Source organism: Bufo bufo, chromosome 2 (assembly GCF_905171765.1).
Source record: "Bufo bufo chromosome 2, aBufBuf1.1, whole genome shotgun sequence".
Lineage (NCBI taxonomy): Eukaryota > Metazoa > Chordata > Amphibia > Anura > Bufonidae > Bufo > Bufo bufo.
Window position 1 is genome coordinate 679,983,501 of NC_053390.1, and position 24,165 is coordinate 680,007,665.

The window sequence follows — 24,165 nt, forward strand, 5'->3', positions numbered from 1 at the left end:
AGCTTAATTAATAAAGACTTCCGCTGTATCTCGGAGCCTCGGTATCATCTGTTTGGGGACCAGGAAGGTTTTGACACATCTTGACAAGTGACCTCGGCAGGGGAGGTGGTGGTATAGTTGTCTTGAGCTTTATCCTGTACCCTCCTCCCCGGTGAAGTAAGTGCTATGCTATAGTATTACATGGAGAATATGTTCATTTACTGAACAAGACACAGATACATACTCGTGTATGTTATTAATTTATGCTTTTAATTTGAATTTTAATTCACATTTTAATCCTCTATTACTCCTGATTACTCATAGTCACTTAGCATATTAACTACTCTCCATTTCCATTTTTATTGGCTCCTTGGCGCCCCCTCGGTACTTTCAGGACATTCCTGAAAAACTCTGTCAACCTGTGCATTCAAACATGTAAATATGGGACGGACTTCCAACATAATATATGATCAGAGATGGGATTCAAATTTTTAACAACAGATTCCCTACTCAACGGCGGACACGCAACGTCACGACACATGTTTACATATACATACACCATATATATGCAACACATACACATAAATACACCATATACAAGATACACATACATAAATATACCATATATACACTACACACACATAACACCCAACTAAGGAGCTAAACTATCAGCGGCGCGCAAAGCAATGGAAGCGAACATCTCCAGCTGCCCTGCCGCCGACACAGCACCAGATCGGGACTCAACTGGAAACACGGTTCTCCAATCCAGTTGTAATTTTAACAACTGGATCTGGAGAACTGGAGGGAACTGGCTGAATCCCATGCCTGTGTATGGTGTATGAAATATTTTCCTAATTTATGACGTAAAGTCATGATTTTATGAAAGACACGGAGGCGAATATTTGCTTAACTCTTTCTTTACTGAGAATATAGCAGCAAAGACAACTGAAGAAAAAATCATCAGAGTAACCATGGTAACAACTCCACCCCCCATAGCCCCTATATAAGGCGCATCACTGGACGGACACTTCCTCTTTCTTTGTGGACTTCAACTGTCGAGAACTTGGAACCTGGAACCATCAACAACAGCCGGAACGTTGACTGAGGAAAGAAACCAAACTGTAGGGAGGTGAGCACCTGGAACCGTTGGTCAAAGGCGAACAACCTGGAGACATCTGACAGAAGGCAATCAACCTGGAGGAAAAAATGAGAAATCATGGTAATATAGTAATCAGTATCCGGATCCGAGAACTTAAACACGGATCAATAAATAAATGAAAAAATAAATGAACAATACAGAAATACGTCAAGTTAAAACAAGCGATAGTTAAAATACTATAAATCCGTGGGATGGGTAAAAGAATTAACGGGTGGGAAATACTCGCCTCCGTGTCTTTCATAAAATCATGACTTTACGTCATAAATTAGGAAAATCCTGAATTTTATATCAAGACACGGAGGCTCATATTTGCTAGTTTAAAGCTGAGCAATCACCGAAGAAAAAGCATGCGGAACAGGTCTAAAATAGAACTCTCTAAAGGTAGAGACTCGGGACCAATCCGCCAGCCTTAAAACATCCTCCAATCGAGCACCAGCTATGGACATAGAGGTAGCCGCTGCCCCGCGCACCGAATGCGTGGTAAAAATGGATGTGTCAATACCCGAAAGGGACAAGATCCATTTAACCCAACGGGACAGAGTGACACTGGTAACCGGAGAAAAGGGGCGACGGAAGGAAATGAACAGCTGAGGAGCATTTCCATCGCGGAAAGGCAGAGTGCGAGCCTCATACTCCCGCAAGCAAGCCACCGGACATTACTGCAGAGATGAAGGAAAAGATGGATAAGAAACGGACTTAATACCCGTTTTAGTACGTCTAGAAATATTGAACAGAACCCCGTCCGGAGTAAAATAGCGTGCGTCAAGATCTAGAGCTCGGACGTCCGAGACCCGTTTGCACGAAATCAAGCAAAAAAGGGTTACTAATTTTGCCGAAAGTTGACGAAGAGACAACAAGGAGTTGGAAGGCCAAGACTCCAGAAATCTGAGAACTGTAGCAACATCCCAGGTGGAAGTAAAACGAGGTCTAGGAGGCCGAGCTAACCGGCAACCGCGTAACAGTCTGCACACTAAAGGATGTTGGCCGGCGGGAAAACCGTCAAAACCGGCATGCCTGGAAGAGATGGCAGAACGGTACACGTTGAGAGTTCGGAAAGCCTTCCCCGCCTCAAAAAGTGAAGTGAGGAATTGAAGAATCTCCGTTACAGGAGCTTGTACGGGATCCGAGTCCCGTGGATCGCACCAACGACACCAGACGTCCCATGAGGCATGATAGGCTCGTCTAGTGCCCGGAGCCCATGCAGATTCCAACAGCTGCCTAGTCGCTGCCGAAAAACTTGAGGAATCCCAGGAACCCCTGAGATTCGACAAGCGAGAAGAAAAAGCGATCCGTTTAGAAGTAGAGGGTGAGGACGACCGTACGGATCGAGGAGAAGCCGAGGAAAAGACGGTAAGAGCCGAGGCTCCTCTGACAAAAGGTTCAGTAACTGGGGAAACCAAGACTGGGTCCTCCAATATGGAACTATCAAGACCAACTGAGCCTGTTGGTGACAAACATGAGCAAGCACCCGTGGGATGAGTGCGAACGGAGGGAAGGCGTAGAGAAGAGAGTCCCCCCAGGGCTGGAGGAAGGCATCCACCGCTTCTGCCTCCGGGTCCGGACGCCAACTGAAGAATCTGGGGAGTTGAGCGTTCAAACGGGACGCGAATAAATCGATGGATAACGGGCCCCAAAGATAAAGAATATCTTGGAAAACCGTCGAATCCAACTTCCAGTCGCTGGAATCTGAAAGACAGCGAGAACTCCAGTCGGCCATAGTGTTGTGGAGTCCTGGAAGGTACTCGGCCACAACCGATATTCCCCTGGAAAGGCAAAACTCCCAAAAGTCTTTGGCTAGAGAACACAGAACCCTGGAACGTGTCCCACCCAGGCAGTTCATATAACGGACAGCCGAGATATTGTCCATCCGTAAACGAATACACGCTCGAACCGAGCCCTGTGCAAAGCTGCGGATCGCAAAGGATCCCGCTAGGAGCTCGAGAGCATTGATATGCAAATGTAGTTCGTCTGGGGACCATGCTCCTCCTGTGGATATCCCCTGACAATGGGCTCCCCAGCCCAAGAGACTGGCGTCTGACTCGATGACCAGGTCTGGACGTGGGCCAAAAATAGCACGGCCGTTCTACACAGCCAAATTGTGGATCCACCACACTAACTCGTCTCTGGTTTCCGAATCTAAAACCAGAGTGTCTGAGTATGAGGCCCCCGCTCTGAGGTGAGCGATCTTGAGCCTCTGAAGAGCTCGATAGTGGAGAGGAGCTGGGAAGATCGCCTGTGTCAGGATTCGAACCCGTGACCAGCCACATCCCAGGCGGTAGCCCTGCTTACTAGGCTACCGTCCTCTCTGGACATTCCTCCCGGAAGCCTATTAGTTAACCTCAGTCTTGCCAAGCCTTGCTCATTACCCTTGATTCCCCACACCTGGTACTTCCCTATATAAGTCCAGCCCCTTGCACTCCAGTTTGCTGATTATTGAGCTCCTGAGCCTTGATCAAGCTTCTCCTCATCCGTTGCTCTTACTACTGCTGGAAGTCCACCGCTGACCAGGAATTGCCTACCGACTACTCTTCTGCCTTATCCCTACCTACTGAACTGCTACCACCGTTGCCATCCGGATTGTCTGACCACGCTTACTGCCGCCTGCCCTGACCCACCGCCTGCCTACCGACTACTCTTCTGCCTTATCCCTACCTACTGAACTGCTACCACCGTTGCCATCCCGATTGTCTGACCACGCTTACAACCTGCCTGCGGTCCTTGCCACTGGGCTCCACTCCTACCTCCAGCCAGCGGTCCTCTGACTCAGGTGAGCCTGTAGGACCGTTACAGAATAATCAGCCACACTATGGAGTCCGCAATGGCCACTCTGCGTAAGCAGGTCTCCGAACTTCAAGAATTTGGTACTACATATCAGGAGAAATTTGCCCAGCTCCAAGGCGTAGTCCAAAGCCAGCAAAGGGAGATTATTGAACTACAGAGGCAACAACTGGACGTCCGCGGCGCGGCCGCAGACACCCGCATGCCACTCCCATCAAGATTCAGCGGCGACAGACGCCAGTATCGGGGGTTTCTAAACCAATGCCGCATCTATTTTCAGATGTACCCGGCCCCCTTCACCACCGAGAAAAAGAAGGTGCTATTCATTGTCAATCTCCTGACGGAAGAAGCATTAGCATGGGCATCACCTTACGTGGAGACTAACAGTCGGCTCCTGGACGACCTAAACAACTTCATCACCGCCATGAGCCAAGTCTTCGACGACCCCAACCGCTGTGCGACAGCTGAGGCGCGACTACATGGTCTGCGGCAAGGGAGACGCTCCGTCGCCGAATACACCGCCGAGTTTCGCCGTTGGGTCACGGACACCACCTGGAACCCAGCGGCACAGAGGAGCCAATTCCGGCGAGGCCTGTCAGAATTAATAAAGGACGAACTCGCCAGAGTTGAGGCCCCGGACGATCTGGATGACTTCATTCAGTTATGCATCCGGATAGATCAAAGACTCTCCGAGAGGAAGAGAGAAAGACTCTGGTCCTCGGACCACAGACCCACTTACTCCTTCTCTTCCAACGCCCAGCGCGACCCCCAATCAGCAACTGAACCTATGCAGGTCGATGCTCTACGTAGGTCTCTATCTACAGCTGAGAAGGAGAGACGGCTGGCCGAAAACCTCTGCCTCTACTGTGGGGAGCCGGGTCATTTTGCCATCAAATGTCCTCATAAGATCCGAAAGACTATTGCCGTCACGGAACTAAAGGAGCAACCACAGACTCCAACCCCGTCAGCAGCCCCGAAAAATAACAATACGGCGGCTCATGGATCCCATTTCATCCCCTACAAAGGCCTACCCACAGCCAAACAGACGGCCGATCTTATTCTCAGAGAGGTCTTCAGGCTGCATGGGATCCCGGACGACGTGGTCTCCGACCGAGGCGTACAATTTGCCTCAAAGTTCTGGAAGAACTTCTGCCTGGCGCTCGGGGTTAAAGTGAACCTGTCCTCTGCTTTCCACCCTCAGTCAAACGGGCAGACGGAGAGAACTAATCAGACCCTAGAGCAATACCTACGCTGTTTCAGCTCCCACCTGCAGGATGACTGGCTTGATCATCTCCCCACGGCCGAGTTCGCCTACAACAATGCTGAGCACAGCTCAACCAAGCACAGCCCCTTCTTTGCTAACACAGGCTCGCACCCGGTGTTCATTCCCCACCTACCTGTCGCCTCCACCCTCCCAGCAGTGGCCGAACGCCTAACAACCCTACAGGAGGCACAAAAGAACATTATAGACAACCTCCAGCTTGCCCAGAGGCGCTTTAAACAGGGAGCAGACAGACGTCGCAAACCCACCCCGGGCTTCCATGTGGGGGACAAGGTGTGGCTGTCCACCAGGAACCTCAGATTGAAGGTCCCCTCCAAAAAATTTGCCCAAAGATACATGGGTCCGTTCCGGATCACCGCACAAATCAACGAGGTCACGTTCCGGCTCGACCTCCCGGACTCCATTAGGGTGCACCCTGTCTTCCATTGCTCTCTCCTCAAGCCATACATGGAGAACACCTTCACAGGCCGCAACTCTCCCCCTCCACCACCCGTGAGGGTACAGGGTGAAGAAGAATACGTTGTCGCAAAGATTCTCGACTCCAGGATCCACCGGGGAAGACTACAATATCTAATTGGGTGGGAGGGTTACCCTCCTGAGGATAACTCCTGGGAGCGAGAAGAAAATGTCCACGCCCCCAGACTGGTAAAAGAGTTCCACCAACGGCACCCCGGTAAGCCTGCCCCTGCGGTGCCCAGAGGTCACCTTGGAAGGGGGGGAGTACTGTCGGGATTCGAACCCGTGACCAGCCACATCCCAGGCGGTAGCCCTGCTTACTAGGCTACCGTCCTCTCTGGACATTCCTCCCGGAAGCCTATTAGTTAACCTCAGTCTTGCCAAGCCTTGCTCATTACCCTTGATTCCCCACACCTGGTACTTCCCTATATAAGTCCAGCCCCTTGCACTCCAGTTTGCTGATTATTGAGCTCCTGAGCCTTGATCAAGCTTCTCCTCATCCGTTGCTCTTACTACTGCTGGAAGTCCACCGCTGACCAGGAATTGCCTACCGACTACTCTTCTGCCTTATCCCTACCTACTGAACTGCTACCACCGTTGCCATCCGGATTGTCTGACCACGCTTACTGCCGCCTGCCCTGACCCACCGCCTGCCTACCGACTACTCTTCTGCCTTATCCCTACCTACTGAACTGCTACCACCGTTGCCATCCCGATTGTCTGACCACGCTTACAACCTGCCTGCGGTCCTTGCCACTGGGCTCCACTCCTACCTCCAGCCAGCGGTCCTCTGACTCAGGTGAGCCTGTAGGACTGTTACAGCCTGGATGGATGAAGAAAGAAGACCTATCAGACGAGCTAGCTGACGAAGGGAGACCTGTGAGAGGGCGAGAGAATGACGAATCTCTTTGCGGATCGCCTTGACTTTGACTGCAGGCAAGCTGAGCGTTTGACTCCCAGAATCTATGGTAAACCCTAGGAACTCTATGGACGTGGCCGGAATGAGGCAAGACTTCTCTAGATTGAGAATAAATCCTAAGTCTTGAAGAAGGTTCTTGGTCAACTTCAGGTGACCAAGCAGAAGGAGTGGACTTTGGGCCATAATCAGGATGTCGTCCAAATAAATGATCAGACGAATCCCCCTGCCTCTGAGCCAGGCCACCACTAGTTTCATGAGCTTTGTAAAGCACCATGGTGCGGAAGATAGGCCAAACGGGAGGCAAGTAAAGCGCCAGATTTGGTCTTTCCAAAGAAACTGAAGAAGGCTGCGGGATGCTGGGGCCACCGGGACTGTGAGATATGCATCCTTTAGGTCTAATTTTACGAACCAGTCTTCTGGTTGAAGCATATCCCTCAACAGATGGATGCCCTCCATCTTGAAATGTCTGTACCGAACGAAGACATTCAAGTGCTTGAGGTTTATGACTGGACGAAATTGGCCACCCTTTTTCTGGACCAGGAAGATATTGCTTAGTATTCCTGAATGAGGATCGGGAGATAATTCTATTGCCTGTTTCTGGAAAAGCGATGCAAGCTCCGCATTCCAAGAGGGACTGGGTTAGATTTGAGCAAGGGAAATTCTGAATGTGAGGGAGGTTCCTTGGGGTGGACACCAACTCGATGATGAACCCCTGAACCGTGGAGAGGACCCACTGATCTGAGGTTATCCTTGACCACGAATGGGAAAAGAGACGGAGTCTTCCCCCAACCTGATGAGAAATGGGATATGACATACAGCGATGACTTACCATACGGGCGTCTGGATCCTGGAGCGCCTCGGAAACCTCTGGAACGGGAAAAACCTCCTCGTGACGGGAAGAAGGTTGGCTGGTATTTGGAGTCCTGAAGGGACTGACGATAATTAAAGGAGCCTCTGCCTGTGCCTCTGGACTGGAAATTGGAGCGGCCGGACAGTCGGCCCCTGAGACTGCCGGCCCTGGAGGAAAAACGAGGCTGGAAAACACGGCGCATTGAGCTCTGCGCTTTATCAAGAGCCGTAAAGGCCCCTACATACTTGCCTAGCTCCTTAATGAAAGGATCCCCAAAAAGAAGACCCTGAGCTTCTTTACCCGATTCAGATAAAGACAAATTGGCCAACTTGGGTTCAATTTTCATTAAAATAGCTTTCCTTCTCTCAAAGGCAATGGAAGTATTCACGTTGCCTATCAAACATATGGCCCTCTGTGCCCAGCCACTAAGGTCGTCAGGATCTACCTGCGTGCCGGACATTCTAGCAGACTCGGCTAAATCAAGAATTTTGGCGAGGGGGCCAGTGACATCCAGAAGTTTATCTTGACACGCCTTTAAGGCCTCATGCACACGACCGTATGGCTTTTTCAGTGTTTTGCGGTCCGTTTTTCACGGATCCGTTGTTCCGTTTTTTGTTTCCGTTGTGTTTCCGTTTCTGTTCCGTTTTTCCGTTCCGTTTTTCCGTATGGCATATACAGTATACATTAATTACATAGATGAAATTGGGCTGGGCATAACATTTTCAATAGATGGTTCAGCAAAAAACAGAACGGAAACGGAAGACATACGGATGCATTTCCGTTTGTGTTCCGTTTTTTTTGCGGACCCATTGACTTGAATGGAGCCAAGCACCGTGATTTGCGGACAAGAATAGGACATGTTCTATCTTTTCACGGTACGGAAATACTGAAATACTGAAACGGAATGCACACGGAGACACTTCAGTATTTTTTGCTGAACCATTGAAATGAATGGTTCAGTATATGTTCCGCATACTGAACTACAAAAACGGCCAGTATACTGAACGCAAAATACTGTCGTGTGCATGAGCCCTAAGGCAGAGTCAAGCCCCTTACGTGGGTTAAACCCAGACTTGGCTAGAAATTGGACCACCTTCGGGTCAACGCTAGGCGTTTCACATATCCTGTTAGCTTACTGTGGGCCTCTTTGGATAGAGGCGTGCGGATTCTAGCTTCTAAATACTGGGTCACATGGGTGGCGGGAAGCCACTCGGAGGACCGTGGGTGATGCAATTGGTCCGGGTTAAAAAGGGGTTCCCCCATAGGATCAATAACTGCGTCTTTGACGTCTAACGTAGGCTCAGCTATAACACCCGTTGCCTGAGACGGGCCTTCAAATGCAGGGTCAACCGCAATATCATTTAAATCATCCCCTGAATGATTGGACCAATTTTCAAAAGCCTCCTCAACAGACTCTGCGTCTGAATCAGAAACCGGCTCCGGGATAGCCCGGGCGGTCTTCCATAATCGTGCCCTTTCTGCCGGGCGCGGGTTAGCTCTTTTACGCGACTTAGGCTACTTTCACACTAGCGTTCGGAGCGGATCCGTCTGATGTTTCATCAGACGGATGCGCTCCGATAATGCAGACGTTTGCATCCGTTCAGAACGGATCCGTCTGCATTATTACTTAGAAAATTTTCTAAGTCTGAAAGTAGCCTGAGCGGATCCGTTCAGACTTTACATTGAAAGTCAATGGGGAACGGATCCGCTTGAAGATTGAGCCATATGGTGTCATCTTCAAGCGGATCCGTCCCCATTGACTTACATTGTAAGTGTGGACGGATCCGCTCGCCTCCGCACGGCCAGGCGGACACCCGAACGCTGCAAGCAGCGTTCAGGTGTCCGCTCACTGAGCGGAGCGGAGGCTGAGCGCTGGCAGGCGGATGCATTCTCAGTGGATCCGCCTCCACTTAGAATGCATTAGGGCCAGACGGATGCGTTCGGGGCCGCTCGTGAGCCCCTTCAAACGGAGCGCACGAGCGGACACCCGAACGCTAGTGTGAAAGTAGCCTTATTCGCGCAGTCAATTGATGGAACAAAGCCATCATTCATGAGTGTTCTGGAGGCAGGAGGGGGCATATCAGAAACAGGGTGAGACATGAGAGCCTGTGAAATTGATTGGGTCAGAGAAGCTGACATGGTCCCCATTGCAGTGACTATAGCATCAGATATGGATTGCTGCAGGCCAGAAGCCTGAACCATAGGGGCAGAGGACTCATTAACTCTGAGAGGAGTGGAAGGAGGTACCTGACCTGAGTGTCTATCCTGAATAGAAACAGCTGGGGAGGCAGGAACAGTAGACATAATAAACTGTAATACTGAGGGAGTTAGTCACCCCAACAGTAAACGCCGATGTGAGAGAGAGCAAAAGAAACAGTAGTGTGGCACAGGAGAAAAACGCCGGAGGCACTGAGGGAACAACGGACTAGAGAGGGAGTGGCCTACACCTCCCCAGTGTAATAGCCAATGAGCGGAGCGTCAGGGAAGATGAAATCTCGCCCGAAATCGCGAGATCTCGGCGCCGGAGAGACTAAGATAAGACTGCGGCCGAAATCCCGCACCTCGCGAGACTAGAAAGCGCGCGAAGGCCGGGACCAGGGAGAAGAAGGTAAGGAGAAGGAAGGGGGGGGGAGAGAAAATGGCCGCAAGACCTCCCAGAGTACAGAGGGAATGTGCAGAGAGCCAGGATGAGGGAAAAACAACAGGCGGCAAGCCGATAAGAGGGCAAAAGGAACTACAGGGAAGTGCCATAAAACGGACCATATAAAAACCAAAATCGGGGAAGAAACACAGTCAGGAGCTGTGGGGACAATATAGGGCGTATACAAGAGCCCTAAAACATAAAAGGGGACAAAATTCCACACAGAAATAAAAGAATAAGAATAATACTGATAATATCGCTATATTTAGTATAGAGAAATAATCAAGGTACTTATCTGAGCTGAGCAGCAAAGAAAGAGAGAAGTGTCTGTCCAGTGATGCGCCTTATATAGGGGCTATGGGGGGTGGAGTTGTTACCATGGTTACTCTGATGATTTTTTCTTCAGTTGTCTTTGCTGCTATATTCTCAGTAAAGAAAGAGTTAAGCAAATATGAGCCTCCGTGTCTTGATATAAAATTGGGGGTTACATGCATTAGTATAGTGAAAATAAAAGTAATAATGAACCCCCATCAACTTGCACTTCATTGACTGGTTCACATGATGGTCAGAGCATCTGTCTGTGCAAATCCCACAAAATAAAGCTCAGCAACAAAAATAATGACTAATGCAGGGATCGTGTCAATTCAAAAGACATAGAAATGCTCACATGGGCGAAACTATAGGATCTACAAATGCACTATATGTGATAAAAACAATAAACAATGATCCTGTAGAAATGTTTTCGCTACTCCAGATCAGGTGTGAATCCAGACCATGAGAGAACCCACAGCTATTAGGCAGGTTAGCAAATTCAACTGCACCTGGAAAGTGAATCTAAGTTTAAATCTTGTGACAGTCCTTGAGGCTTATCTCTGCTTGTATAGAATGAGTAGACTACACATGGGCTGATCCATCTGTCCAGCTCATCACCTCAATCAACAGCATGGCTGTTTTTCTTGGATACTCATGTGGGTGGTCAGATTGAAATAACCTGGCATTTGACCTTTCAGGCCAAGCACCCATATCACATGCTGCTCCACTGACTGCTGTTGATGCAGGTGGATGATGTATGGGTGACTTACAAGCCTGTCTGATCAAGTGTTGACAGCAATGTCTGTTTGCTATTGATCCAAATAAATGTCCTATTAGTATGAGCTTTGTGTCCACTGATTGTTCAAAGCTACTCGTGGATTGATGAGTTGGGGTATATAACACGTTTCTGTCCTGTGCTTTTTCCAGAATTATCATTGTCACTGACGTTTTGTGCACCTTTTGGCACTTTAGATTTTGCTAGAAATCATGACTGAAAACATAAAATCTGCAATTGTAACGTTGTTGCAATAAATGTCAGCTGATTTGGTTAAAGTGGTTGCTTGTTCATCAAACATAAACTTGGGCAGCCCCTGTAAATGTGGTAGAATAATAAAAGAATCAATACTTACCCACTTCCAGCACTGTGCTCTGGGCCTCCCGCTGCTGTCATCTTCCTGGCTGCAGCAATGATATTATGTGCATTTAGGTTACCATGCAGCCAATCACTGGCCTCAGCAGTGACTTCCCGTATACTACTAAAGCCAGTGATTGGGTGCATTGTTACCTGTGTGCATGGGACATCATCATTGCAGCCAATCACTGGCCTCAGCAGTGACTTCCCGTATACTACTAAAGCCTGTGATTGGGTGCATGGTTACCGGTGTGCATGGGATATCATCATTGCAGCCAATCACTAGCCTCCAGGGGTGTAGCTATAGGGGGTGCAGAGGTGGCAGTCACTACTAGGCCAAGGAGCCTGAGGGAACCCAAAGACCCTTATGCCACATAAGAAGGCATAGGTATTATAGAAAGTGCATGCTGGTCAAGTTACAACTCTGGCTGGAGGGAAGGAGTTAGATCAAGAATTTGGCATGGGGGTGCCGTTTCAGTTTTTGCCTCAGGCAGCACGAAGGCTATGTGATTCCCTTCCCCTGGTCACAAAGCACTGAGGGAAGGGGGGCCCAAGCTGAACTCTTGCACCAGGGTCCATGAACCTTTAGCTACACCCCTGCTAGCCTCAATAGTATATGGGACATCACTACTGCAGCCTATCACTAGCCTCAGTAGTATACAGGATGTCATCACTGCAGCCCATCATCAGCATCAGTAGTATACAGGACATCACTGCTGAGACCAGTAACTTTCTACAGTGATAAACAGTGTACACGGAACATCAGTGCTGAAGATAGGAAAAAAATATCAGTGAGGAGCACTGAAGCACAGTACTGGAAGAACCAAGGGAGAAAAGGCGTGTCAATTTTTTTGTTATTTTACAACCTTTTTATTTAACTTGGACAACCCCTTTAATTACAAGAATACAGTGACTATCCAACAGAATAAGTACCTATATATGTCAAGGTGTATTGTACTTTTGTAAATAATGCCCCATAATGATGTGATGGTTGATTCATTGAACATTTCAGGAATGGCCCTGATGCCTTTGTTAAAAGATATAATACTACAAGTTACAGTAGATGCACTAGAATGGTGAAGATAGGTTGTTGGTCCAGTGATTTATTCTGATTACTGTATTTAAAGTCGGGAAGGCATATAAGATTAAACTTAAAGGGGTATTCACATCTCAGAAAATTAGAGCATATCGCTACATCGAGAACAGATCCCTGAAAGTTGTGGAGGGTGCAGCGCGGAATGCACAGCCACCTTCTGTTCATTTCTATTGGACTACCGAAAATAGGCGAGCGCTGGCTCAGCTATTTCCGCCATCCCCATAAAAATGAATGTGAGCGGTGAGCAGTGCGCTCCCATTCACTTATATAGGGAAAGCGCTTGGCGGTGGCTGGACCCCGGAAAACCCGGGGTCCTCAGGCCACCGTCTTCCCGGTTCCATTCTCAGTGAAGCGATATGCCCCCATTGTCTGAGATGGGAATACACCTTTAATGAAGGGTGTGACTTTTCTGGACATTACTGTTATTTAACACTCATCTGGGGAAACAGGACCATCCTACAATGGAATGAATATAGCTGAACTCAATTAGATTATAGAAATTTGAAAATCTATGGCCCAAAAAACTCACATTAACCTATAACCTAGTGAGAATGGGCTCCAAAAATATCTGCTTTCCCCAGCAAACCAATGTCTATGGCCAGCACAGTATGACAGCAAAGATATTAGAATGCTGTTCACTGTCTCTACATACAAAATTTATAAAATTGGACAACATTTTTTGATTTAGTCAAAGAAGCTGGAGATGTGTTAGGGTAGGTTCACACCTCCGTTTACTGGATCCAGCAGGCTGTTCTGGCAGTAAACAACCTTATTGGAGTTCACCGGATCTGGCCCAGCTGAATACTGCTGTTCACCGACAGACTCCATTGGCTATAATGGGATCCGGCATTGCATGCAATGTTTTTGTCCATCCGAAAGCTGGCATTTCGCCAGAAGGCAGCCTGATCCCATTATAGCAAATAAGGTCTGGCGGTAAATGTCAGTATCTGGCTAGGCCGGATCTGGTGATCTCGGGCAGACTGTTCTCTACCGGAACAACCTGCCAGATCACTTACACGGAAGTGTAAACATACCCTTTCTATAAAGTAATTATATTTAGAAGCCACTTACCGTATATACATTTTCCTTTTTTTTACAGTCTTGTCCACTTTCAATAGGATCCATAATCAGTGATAATAGCAAAATGGGCCATGTAATGTTATCCATTAATATCTTTTCCAAGCAGTTTCTATGCTTTACCAAATGCTTCCATAAATAACACATATTACAGGATTCCATAAAAACATACAAAAAGCTAACAAAAAAAATATATTTTTATTACATATGTAAGGGATCGTCTCTTTTCAGGGGGTCACACTCACAGATATCTCACTAGACAACGGTTTTTCATGTCCAAACTGTTTATTTATAGTGGCACACGGCATAAAGAAAAACATACAAATAAACTCCTGCCCGTCTAGGCGCTACCTAAACAAAATACGTCCCTACCTCACTCGTAGCGCACAGTTCACACATGGACATCATATGTGGCTTTCCTCAGCCAACCTCAATACAGTAGCCTCCAGGCTGTGGCAATTCCAGTACCTTTTGGGGAATGTGGCCCAGTAGTCCTCCCGACTGAGACCACACATAGAGCCTCTGCTTAACTAAACAGTCTCCCTCTCCCTCCTCAGACTGACACCCTGGGAGGTGCTTTATGCCGGCCTGATTACAGCAGGCCTCACCTGCGATCACCTTCCTGCTAGGGAAAAACCTGCCCCGGACTAGGGGGGTGGATTGGGAGGTCCCACTGCCAAAACCTACCATCCCAATCCAAAAAAAATCCAGCCCTGAATACATAAAGAAAATATCTCCAACAACTATATATAGTGAAGCCAGCGTAATTCTGGATTTCACCCACCTCAGCCAGTTAAGGAACCTGGGAGAGATATACCCCCCATCCGGGACTTTCCCATGCATTTCACAGTTCACATCGCCACACATTATAGTATGCTTATAGATACCTGACATGAATGGATATCCATGAATTAGAATGAATGACTTGTACATAATGAGGATCATACATTTTTCCACGGGTACTCATCAAGAATATGTATGTGTCATACATAAGAGGTTACACCAAATGTTAGCAGCTCATTCATAAAGCCATGTTATTGTTGCCTGAGGGAGTGATTTCCTCACAGACGGTAACTCATAGTTGACTGTGCTGTCCTTAGAAGTGTCTCCACACGCCCGCACATACACAGAGCCCGGGGATCCCAAGTAACAGCAGCATTTTCTCCTCTGGCTAATGTATTCTCCACTCGTTCTGTCTAGACGGAAATCGCACCGTATCACAGACTGTTTTGTGACTTAATAAACAGTCCAGTTGTTTAAGGCTAACATCCCAGTTGTCATATTACCTGATCTGGTCTCTTTTATGCTTCTTTTGACACAACTCTCCAAAGCAGAGGTTCTAAGGGAAAAATAATGAATCATTGGCCAGCTGTTACTGCTTCTACCCATTACTCAGCTGTCTAGAAACAGGGCCTATCAGATTTCTGCCGTGCATTGTCTTCTTTAGTGACAAGCGAAAAGAAAAGCTGTTTTATTAGATAAATGGGGAAGATCTTTATTATAATGTTTAAACCATATCTACTTGTATTATTCCGAGCTATTGAACTATTGGCAATGACAATCACTATGTGGTTACACATTTCAATGTGATCAAGCCACAAATGTATTTTAGGGATGTAGTTGGTTATTAGGCCAGACATAGGATGACATATCATGTAGGGGCAGTCTAGGACTGCCATAGACCCTCAGAATGAAGCTGGAGATATCACTTCACCTGTATGATCATGTCATACGGGTGTAGGTCTTTGGTCACCACATGATGTAAGAGAAACATGTTATAGGTGTTCTTACCTAAGTACCCTCAGACACTATTCACAGTAACAACTGTGAAATTAGGTATATTTTGTAAAGCCACAAGTGGGGAATATTTCCAGTTACCACATGTATATAAAATTGCAATAGGCATCAACCCCAGTGTTGGTCTTCTCAAAGCCATCACCAGATCAAGATGTTAGATGATAGAACTATAATTTCGGCAAGGTCAGGCAGTACCACTAACCACTGTGGAACCATCATGTCATCTACATAGAGATTGTCCTCAATATCCCCAAAAATGTGTGCTTATTTTTTAGATATTGTGGACTTGCGATAGTGGGTTACTGAATGTGAACTACTGCCTTTCTACTTATCTTGGCTGACATGTTCCCTGCCTTTGGAAAGTTTGCAGGTTGTCCTCATTTGCTCACTGCTGGCAAGGCTTGGTTGAGTCAGCAGTAACTGATACCACATCTTGACCTTAACGCTACATGTAACTCAGCTATCTAATGTGAATATTATATCAATTGACTGTAATTGTGTAGAAAGGGTTCTCTCGGCTAGGGTTGGAAACTAGAGATGAGCGAAGTTGTGAAAAAGTTGATTTGCAGCTTTGATGAATTTCACAAAGAAATTAAATTGGTGACTTTATCAAAAAGCACATTTCTTTGTATGTAGCAGGCACAAAGACAGGGAACAGCGACCATGCTGCCCCCAGTCATTCAACCACTCAGATGCTGCGTTCATCACTGATAGTGGCATCTGAGGCTACAATTTAGTCAATCAGGGTAATAATAAAAAAGAATGAAAAAATACTCACCTTATCTATCTGTTCGCGTAGAGGCCGTCACTGCCATCTTAATTCAAGACACCGCATGAAATCTCGCCTGGCCAGCACCAGGAAAATTTATTAGTTACCATGAAGTGCCAGGGAATTCAGCTTCACAGTTATAATTATTCCTGAGACTCGAAGTCAATTTGTTCGACTTCGATTCGCTCAACACTATAGGAAACATTTGACCTAAAGGCAAAAACATCACCTACTACACAGAGGGCAGACTACAAGAACTACAACTGCCTTGTACCTGCGTTTCTGTCTATAGGAGAATGAAAACTGACTCATTTAGAATAATGAAAAGTGGAAAATGCCGCTAGAGCCGGTATATAGTATAAAATGGAGGAAATGAGCATATAATATGACTGTAATTATTTATAGGGCTGTTCTGCATCTCGGTATGCCAGGAAAGTTAATTTGAAGACAGAAATAAAGTGTATTAGTCAGCGAAATCTTAAAAGGATGGCGTTGTTAATGGAAAAGGCAGCCAGCTAACCCTGAAATGTATAAATTATTTCTGTATTTTGTATGGTACAATGTTTCTTCTATCTAGTCTGACTATTCTGTCTACTAACATGTATTAGAGTGCACGTTTTGGGTCAACTTACCTGATACCTCATTGTGGTACTCATAAAGCACTAATTCAAGAGAATGGATTTAACATCTAGGTTATTTTTTCATGTATTCTAGAGGAGATCTGTACACTGGTGATTGCAGAGACGTTCCCAGAAGATGCTGGCGTGTTCATGTGCACAGCAAGAAATGACTATGGCTCAGTGACCTGTAGCGCACAGCTGACAGTGCTTTCTGGTATGTCACTTCAAATGCTTCTTATGGTTTCCTGATATTGACACGTCATAATTTATGTTACTGCTTCCTCTGTCAATGTGTCATTCATCATGTTTCCTCCTTCGCCACCAACATGGGTTTGTCAAATACAACATTAATAAATTGGAACGAAAGACATTAACTGGTGGTCATGATCTGCCTAGCAGTGAAGGAATACGACGCTAAGGGCCTTCCAGGTAATCTGAGAAGAGACCGAAACTAGAGTCAAACTCACATGTGTAACAAAAAGATTTCACCTTTAGGCTGTATTCCCCCTTCTATACGTTCAGAAGAGGTGTCCCCTATTAGCCAGAGAATAAAGCCACTGCAAAGAGTAGCTTTCATCCCGCCAAATTTAGTATGACCGTACTCAGGGCCATTTTTAGGCAAAATGTGGCCCTGGGCAAAATCAAAAGTGGGGCCCCAAATCTTGTAATAATGTGCTATAAACACAGTCCGACACCTGACACTGATCAGCTTGTTTGAGCAGATGGCGCGTGCTGTTCACGGCTGCTGTCCCATAGACATACAGCGGTGAGCAGGAAGAGAGAAGGGAGACGGCACGTGCACACAGCGCCCGCTGTCTCCTCAAACAGCTGATCGGCATGGGGTGCCGGGTGCCCCTACAGTACACTAGTAGTAATAATATAACCATAATGTCCCCCTGTAGTGCTTCCCACTAGTTCCAATATATAATGCTCCCCCCATAGTGGCAGTATATATATAATTTTCCCCCATAGTGCCAGTATATAATGTTCCCCCGTAGTGCCAGGTATATAATGCTCCTCCATTCCTCCCCAGTAGTGCCAGTATATATATATATATATATAATGTTCCCCCGTAGTGCCAGTATATAATGCTCCTCCATTCCTCCCCAGTAGTGCCAGGTATATATAATGATCTCCTTCCCCCATCCCCGGTGCCCCCAGCAGTGAGGACATTTAGTATAAAAAAATAAACACCTCACTCCCATTTTCCCCGCCGCTGTCTGCGATGCAGACCACAGTTTTATCTGTGGCTTGTGTTGCTGCGTCCTGATGCATGCGGTCCCAATGACATCACCACTCCTGCTCCGGGTCTCACATAATCATGTCATCATGCGAGACCCAGTGCAGGAGGTTGCAGTGATGTCATTGCAACTTCGTGCTCTGTTCTAATGCCTCACAGGCTTGAGGCCTAGCTGCCTGAGGCTTGTGAAGTTGGACCGCCATGATTGCGCCACCCTTTATGGGTAGCGAAGTGGCGTCCTAGGCAGATGACTACCCTCCCCTATCCATTGTTCCAGCCCTAATTCAGAGCACATTACTGCAGGAGGTATAACAGGAGAGGACTATAACTCCCAGCATGTCTAAGCCATTATTATTTAATATCAGAGCACATTACAGGGGGACGTATAAGAGGATGGGACTACAACACCCAGCATATCCAGGGTGTTGTAATGTACCCTGATATTACATAATAATGGCCTGGACATGCTGAGAGTTGTAGTCCTCTCCTGTTATACATCCTCTTGTAATGTACTCTGATATTACAGTCCTGATCAAAAGTTTAAGACCACTTGAAAAATGGCAAAAAATCTTATTTTACATTGTTGGATCTTAACAAGGGTCCAAGTAGAGCTTCAACATGCAACAAAAAGAAATGAGAGTGAGACAAAACATTTTTTGAGCATTTAATTAATTGAAAATAACGATTAAACTGAAACAGGCTGTTTTTCAGCTGATCCAAATTTTAGGACCACATGCCTTTAAAAGGCTAAATCTGTGCAAAGATGTGGATTCATTGTCATTTTCTGTCAGGTAGTCACACGTTGTGATGGCAAAGGCAAAAAAACTCTCCCTTTTTGAACGTGGTCGGGTTGTTGAACTGCATAAGCAGGGACTCTCACAGCGCGCCATCGCTGCTCAGGTGGGAAGCAGTAAGACAGTCATTTGGAATTTCTTAAATGATCCTGAGGGTTATGGAACAAAAAAGTCAAGTGGAAGACCCAAAAAAATTTCATCAGCACTGAGTCGGAGGATCCAATTGGCTGTCCGTCAAGACACTGGATGATCCTCGACCCAAATTAAGGCCCTTACTGGTGCTGACTGCAGCCCCATAACCATCAGACGGCATCTGAGACTGAAGGGCTTCAAAAACAAAAACGTCTTCAAAGACCTCGTCTCCTTGAACGCCACAGAACTGTTTGTTTGGACTTTGCAAGAGAGCACCAAACATGGAACATTCAAAGGTGGAAGAAAGTTTTATTCTCTGATGAGAAAAAATTTAACCTTGATGGTCCTGATGGTTTCCAACGTTACTGGCATGACAAGCAGATCCCACCTGAGATGTTTTCTACGCGCCACAGTGGAGGGGGCGCCATAATGGTCTGGGGTGCTTTTTCCTTCAGTGGAACAATGGAGCTTCAGGAAGTGCAGGGGCATCAAACGGCCGCTGGCCATGTCCAGATGTTGCAGAGAGCATTCCTCATGACTGAGGGCCCTCGTCTGTGAGGTAACGACTGGGTTTTTCAACAGGACAACGCTACAGTACACAATGCCCGCAGGACAAGGGACTTCTTCCAGGAGAATAACATCACTCTTTTGGCCCATCTTGCGTGTTCCCCTGATCTAAATCCAATTGAGAACCTTTGGGGATGGATGGCAAGGGAAGTTTACAAAAATGGACAACAGTTCCAGACAGTAGATGGCCTTCGTGCGGCCGTCTTCACCACTTGGAGAAATGTTCCCACTCACCTCATGGAAACGCTTGCATCAAGCATGCCAAAACAAATTTTTGAAGTGATAAACAATAACGGCAGAGCTACTCATTACTGCGTTCATGTTTAGAAGTTGGATTTCTGTTTTGGGGGGGGTTTAGTTTTTTTTGGAGGTGTGGTCCTAAACTTTTGATCAGCTGAAAAACAGCCTGTTTCAGTTTATTCGTTGTTTTCATTAAATTGAATGCTCAAAAAATGTTTTGTCTCACTTCCATTTCTTCTTGTTGCATGTTGAAGCTCTTCTTGGAACCTTGTTAAAATCCAGCCATGCTAAATATGATTTTTTGCCATTTTTCAAGTGGTCTTAAACTTTTGATCAGGACTGTACAAAACAAGCTGCACATGCTGGGAGTTTTTGTCCTCTCCTCATACCTCATCTTGTAATGTACTCTAATATTACATAACAGGAGTTATAAGATGAGAGAACTACAACTCCCAGCACTTCCCTGGCACTTACATTGAATCCTTCACTTCTTCCCATGCATCACTGGTCTTCTTCTTCATTACTTTACTGCATAGCTCCGCCTCCTGATCTGGTCACATGATGGTGAGGTAATCCCAGGTCCTACATCCCTCTCTTCTCTGCTGAGCTCCGCCTCCTGCAGGTGACATCATTGCAGGTCCTACAGCTCCAGTAGAAGAGTGTTACTGGTGTCCGGAGCTGTCAGTTTGCAGAGCAGCACTGTGGTAATGACTTGTGTTATGTGTACAGGGGGCCTTACACTGCATTGTAAAATGTAGCTTTTCAGCTGTCCACCTGTTTGCTTTCACAGACGTTCAGCTGAACAGCAGCACTAAAGCAGGGGCTCCCTTAGACCATGGGGGCCCTGGGCAATTGCCCAGTTTGCCCCTCCCCCCCCAACGCCAGCCCTGACTGTATATTACATGGCTGCTATTTCAATGGTTGCCTTAGGCCTCTTTCACATGGTCGAGATTTCCGCGCGGGTGCAATGCGTGAGGTGAACGCATTGCACCCGCACTGAATCCGGACCCATTCATTTCTATGGGGGTGCGCACATGAGCGGTTATTTTCACGCATCACTTGTGCGTTGCGTGAAAATCGCAGCATGCTCTATTTTGTGCGTTTTTCACGCAACGCAGGTCCCATAGAAGTGAATGAGGCTGCGTGAAAATCGCAAGCATCCGCAAGCAAGTGCGGATGCGGTGAAATTTTCATGCATGGTTGCTAGGAGATGATCGGGATGGGGACCCGATCATTATTATTTTCCCTTATAACATGGTTATAAGGGAAAATAATAGCATTCTTAATACAGAATGCTTAGTAAAATAGGGCTGGAGGGGTTAAAAATTTTTTTGAACTTACCTTAATCCACTTGTTCGCGCAGCCCGGCTTATCTTCTTTCTTCTTCTTTGCTGTGCAGGAGGAAAAGGACCTGTGGTGACATCACTGCGCTCATCACATGGTCCGTCACATGATTCATCACCATGGTGATGTGATGAGCGCAGTGATGTCATCAAAGGTCCTTTACCCAGGTCCTGAAGAAAGAAGAAAAGCCGGGCTACGCGAACAAGTGGATTAAAGGGCTTCTGTCACCCCACTAAACAGTTTTTTTTTTTTTTGTGTACTTATAATCCCTATACTGCGATTTATCCATACATAATGTAATTAATCATTTTGGTTCAGTAGATTCTGCTAAAAATGTACTTTTATAATATGTAAATTACCTGTCTACCAGCAAGTAGGGCGGCTACTTGCTGGTAGCAGCCGCATCCTCCTATCCTAAAGACGCCCCCTCCGCATGTTGATTGACAGGGCCAGCGAACGGGATCTTTCTCTGCTGGCCCTGTTTGCATTCAAAATCTGGCGCCTGCGCCGTACCTGTCTTCAGTCGGCGCAGGTGCACTGAGAGGAGGACGCTCGCTCGGCCGCTCCTTCCTCAATGCGCCTGCGCCGGGTGTAGATGTGACGTCATCGGTGCAGGCGCATTGAGGATGGAGCGGCCGAGCGAGCGACCGCCTCTCAGTGCGCCTGCGCCGATTGAATACCGTTACGGAGCAGGCGCCAGATTTTGAATGCAAACAGGGCCAGCAGAGAAAGATCCCGTTCGCTGGCCCTGTCAATTAACATGTGGAGGGGGCGTCATTATGAGAGGAGGATGCAGCTGCTACCAGCAAGTAGCCGCCCTACTTGCTGGTAGACAGGTAATTTACATATTATAAAAGTACGTTTTTAGCAGAATCTACTGAACCAAAATGATTAATCACATTATGTATGGATAAATCGCAGTATAGGGATTATAAGTACACACAAAAAAAAAAATAATGTTTAGTGGGGTGACAAAAGCCCTTTAAGGTAAGTTAAATTATTTATCTTTTTTTTTTAACCCCTCCAGCCCTATTTTACTAAGCATTCTGTATTAGGCTCCATTCACACGTCCGCAATTGCGGACCTATTCATTTCTATGGGTACGCAATTGCATTTCCGAAAAAAAAAATAACATGTCCTATTCTTGTCCGCAATTGCGGACAAGAATAGGCATATTCTATTAGTGCCGGCAATGTGCGGTCCGCAAAATGCGGAACGCACATTGCCGCTGTCCGTGTTTTGCGGATCCGTGGATCCGCAAATCACGTTACGGGCGTCTGAATGAAGCCTTAAGAATGCTACTATTTTCCCTTATAACCATGTTATAAGGGAAAATAATACAATCTACACAACACCTAACCCAAACCCGAACTTCAGTGAAGAAGTTCGGGTCTGGGTACCACATTCAGTTTTTTATCACGCGCGTGCAAAACGCATTGCACCCGCGCGATAAAAAACTGAACAACGGAACGCAATCGCAGTGAAAACTGACTGAAATTGCGTACCTACTCACACGGGTTTGCCGCAATGCACCTGGGACGCATCCTAAGCCAAAACGTGACGCCCGTGTGAAAGAGGCCTTAGAGGATTTAAACAGGCACCAGCAGCTTCCCTCTAATCGTTGTGGCTGCATCACTTAGGGCCAGTTCACACTGAGTTTTTTGGTGCTGATTTTTGAGCTTTTACACCTTAAAATCAGCTCCAAAAAAACCCTCAAAACAGCCTCGCATTCATTTCAGTGGGAAGCAACGCTTGCTGTTTTTCCACGTGGAAAAAAGAAACGTGGGAAAAAGAAGCAGCATGTCCTATTGTGTGGAATTCGTGCTGAATCTCCCATAAAAAATGGGTGGGAAGCATAAAAAACAGCTCCCTTTGTGCCCATGCATTTTTGATGCATTTTCTGCACAGTTTTTGCCGCCAAATAACATTGCCTGAAAAAGCAGTTTTGTCTTGAAGTGAACAAATACTGGTTAAAAAAATGCGTATAAGAACACGCTGAATTTTGTAGGTGGATTTTAAAAATTTGTTGTGTAAACATACCTTTAAAAGGGGCTTGTCCAGTCTCTAATAAAAGCACATTATTTAACCCCTTTATGACATGTAGTGATGAGCGGCAGGGGCAATATTCTAATTCACGATATTTGGCGAATATTCGTCATATATTCGCGATTATTTTCCTGATTGCGAAAATCGGCAATGTAATATGCGCGTATTGCGCGCGCAATACAGGCGTGGGTCACTGTTGCTACATTTTTCAAGCTGCTAGAAGTTTCCTGAGACTGGAGAAAATGGTTGGCACGGCAGAACATTACAATAGCTTTATATGCAGATAGAGTGCGCAAATCGGCATTAATGCACATATTTTGGCGCAATATGTGCAACTTTACATTTTAACAGGTCTGATTACATATTACTGATTGGTGCACTGAGTATTGTTGTGAACGTGTGACATCACAGCACTATGTCTGTAGCATGTATATATGGACAGCATAACCTATCAGCTACACTATATCATGATCTAGCCGACACTGACTATTTCCCACTAACTATCTGTATTATATATATAAGCTAATTAACTAACTAATGTAATTACACAGTAAAGCAGAGCGCACAGCAATAACACTGCTGTCTCTCTCAGAACTGCAAAAAACTGTAGAAAATGGCTGCTGGGGAGGTTCTTATATAGTAAGGGGTAGGCAACTTTCCTATTGGTTGCTAGGGATGTTGCTAAGCTCAGACAAAGACATTGCAGCCTTCTCATTGGCCCACAAGCAAGAAGGGAGGTTACTGATGGAAAAAAAATCTAGAATATTCGCGAATATGAATATATAGCACTATATCTGAAATCTTCGCGAATTCTCGAAGTAATGATATTCGCGATTAAAATTTGCGATACGAATATTCGCGCCCAACACTAATGACATAATAGTATGTCACATGTTGAGTAGGACCCCCAATGCCCTATCCTGTGGACAGAGGAT

At 46.3% G+C, this 24,165-nt stretch overlaps 1 protein-coding gene across 3 annotated transcripts in view; it reads left to right on the top strand.

Annotated features, from left to right (window-relative positions):
* PALLD (palladin, cytoskeletal associated protein) overlaps positions 1 to 24,165 on the top strand; it is a 366,817-nt gene that overhangs the window by 200,370 nt on the left and 142,282 nt on the right. For all 3 annotated transcript variants that reach the window (XM_040418647.1, XM_040418648.1, XM_040418649.1), the window contains one exon: positions 16,962 to 17,081. In XM_040418647.1, the coding sequence (XP_040274581.1) occupies positions 16,962 to 17,081 (120 nt within the window). The remainder of the gene's footprint in view (positions 1 to 16,961; positions 17,082 to 24,165) is intronic.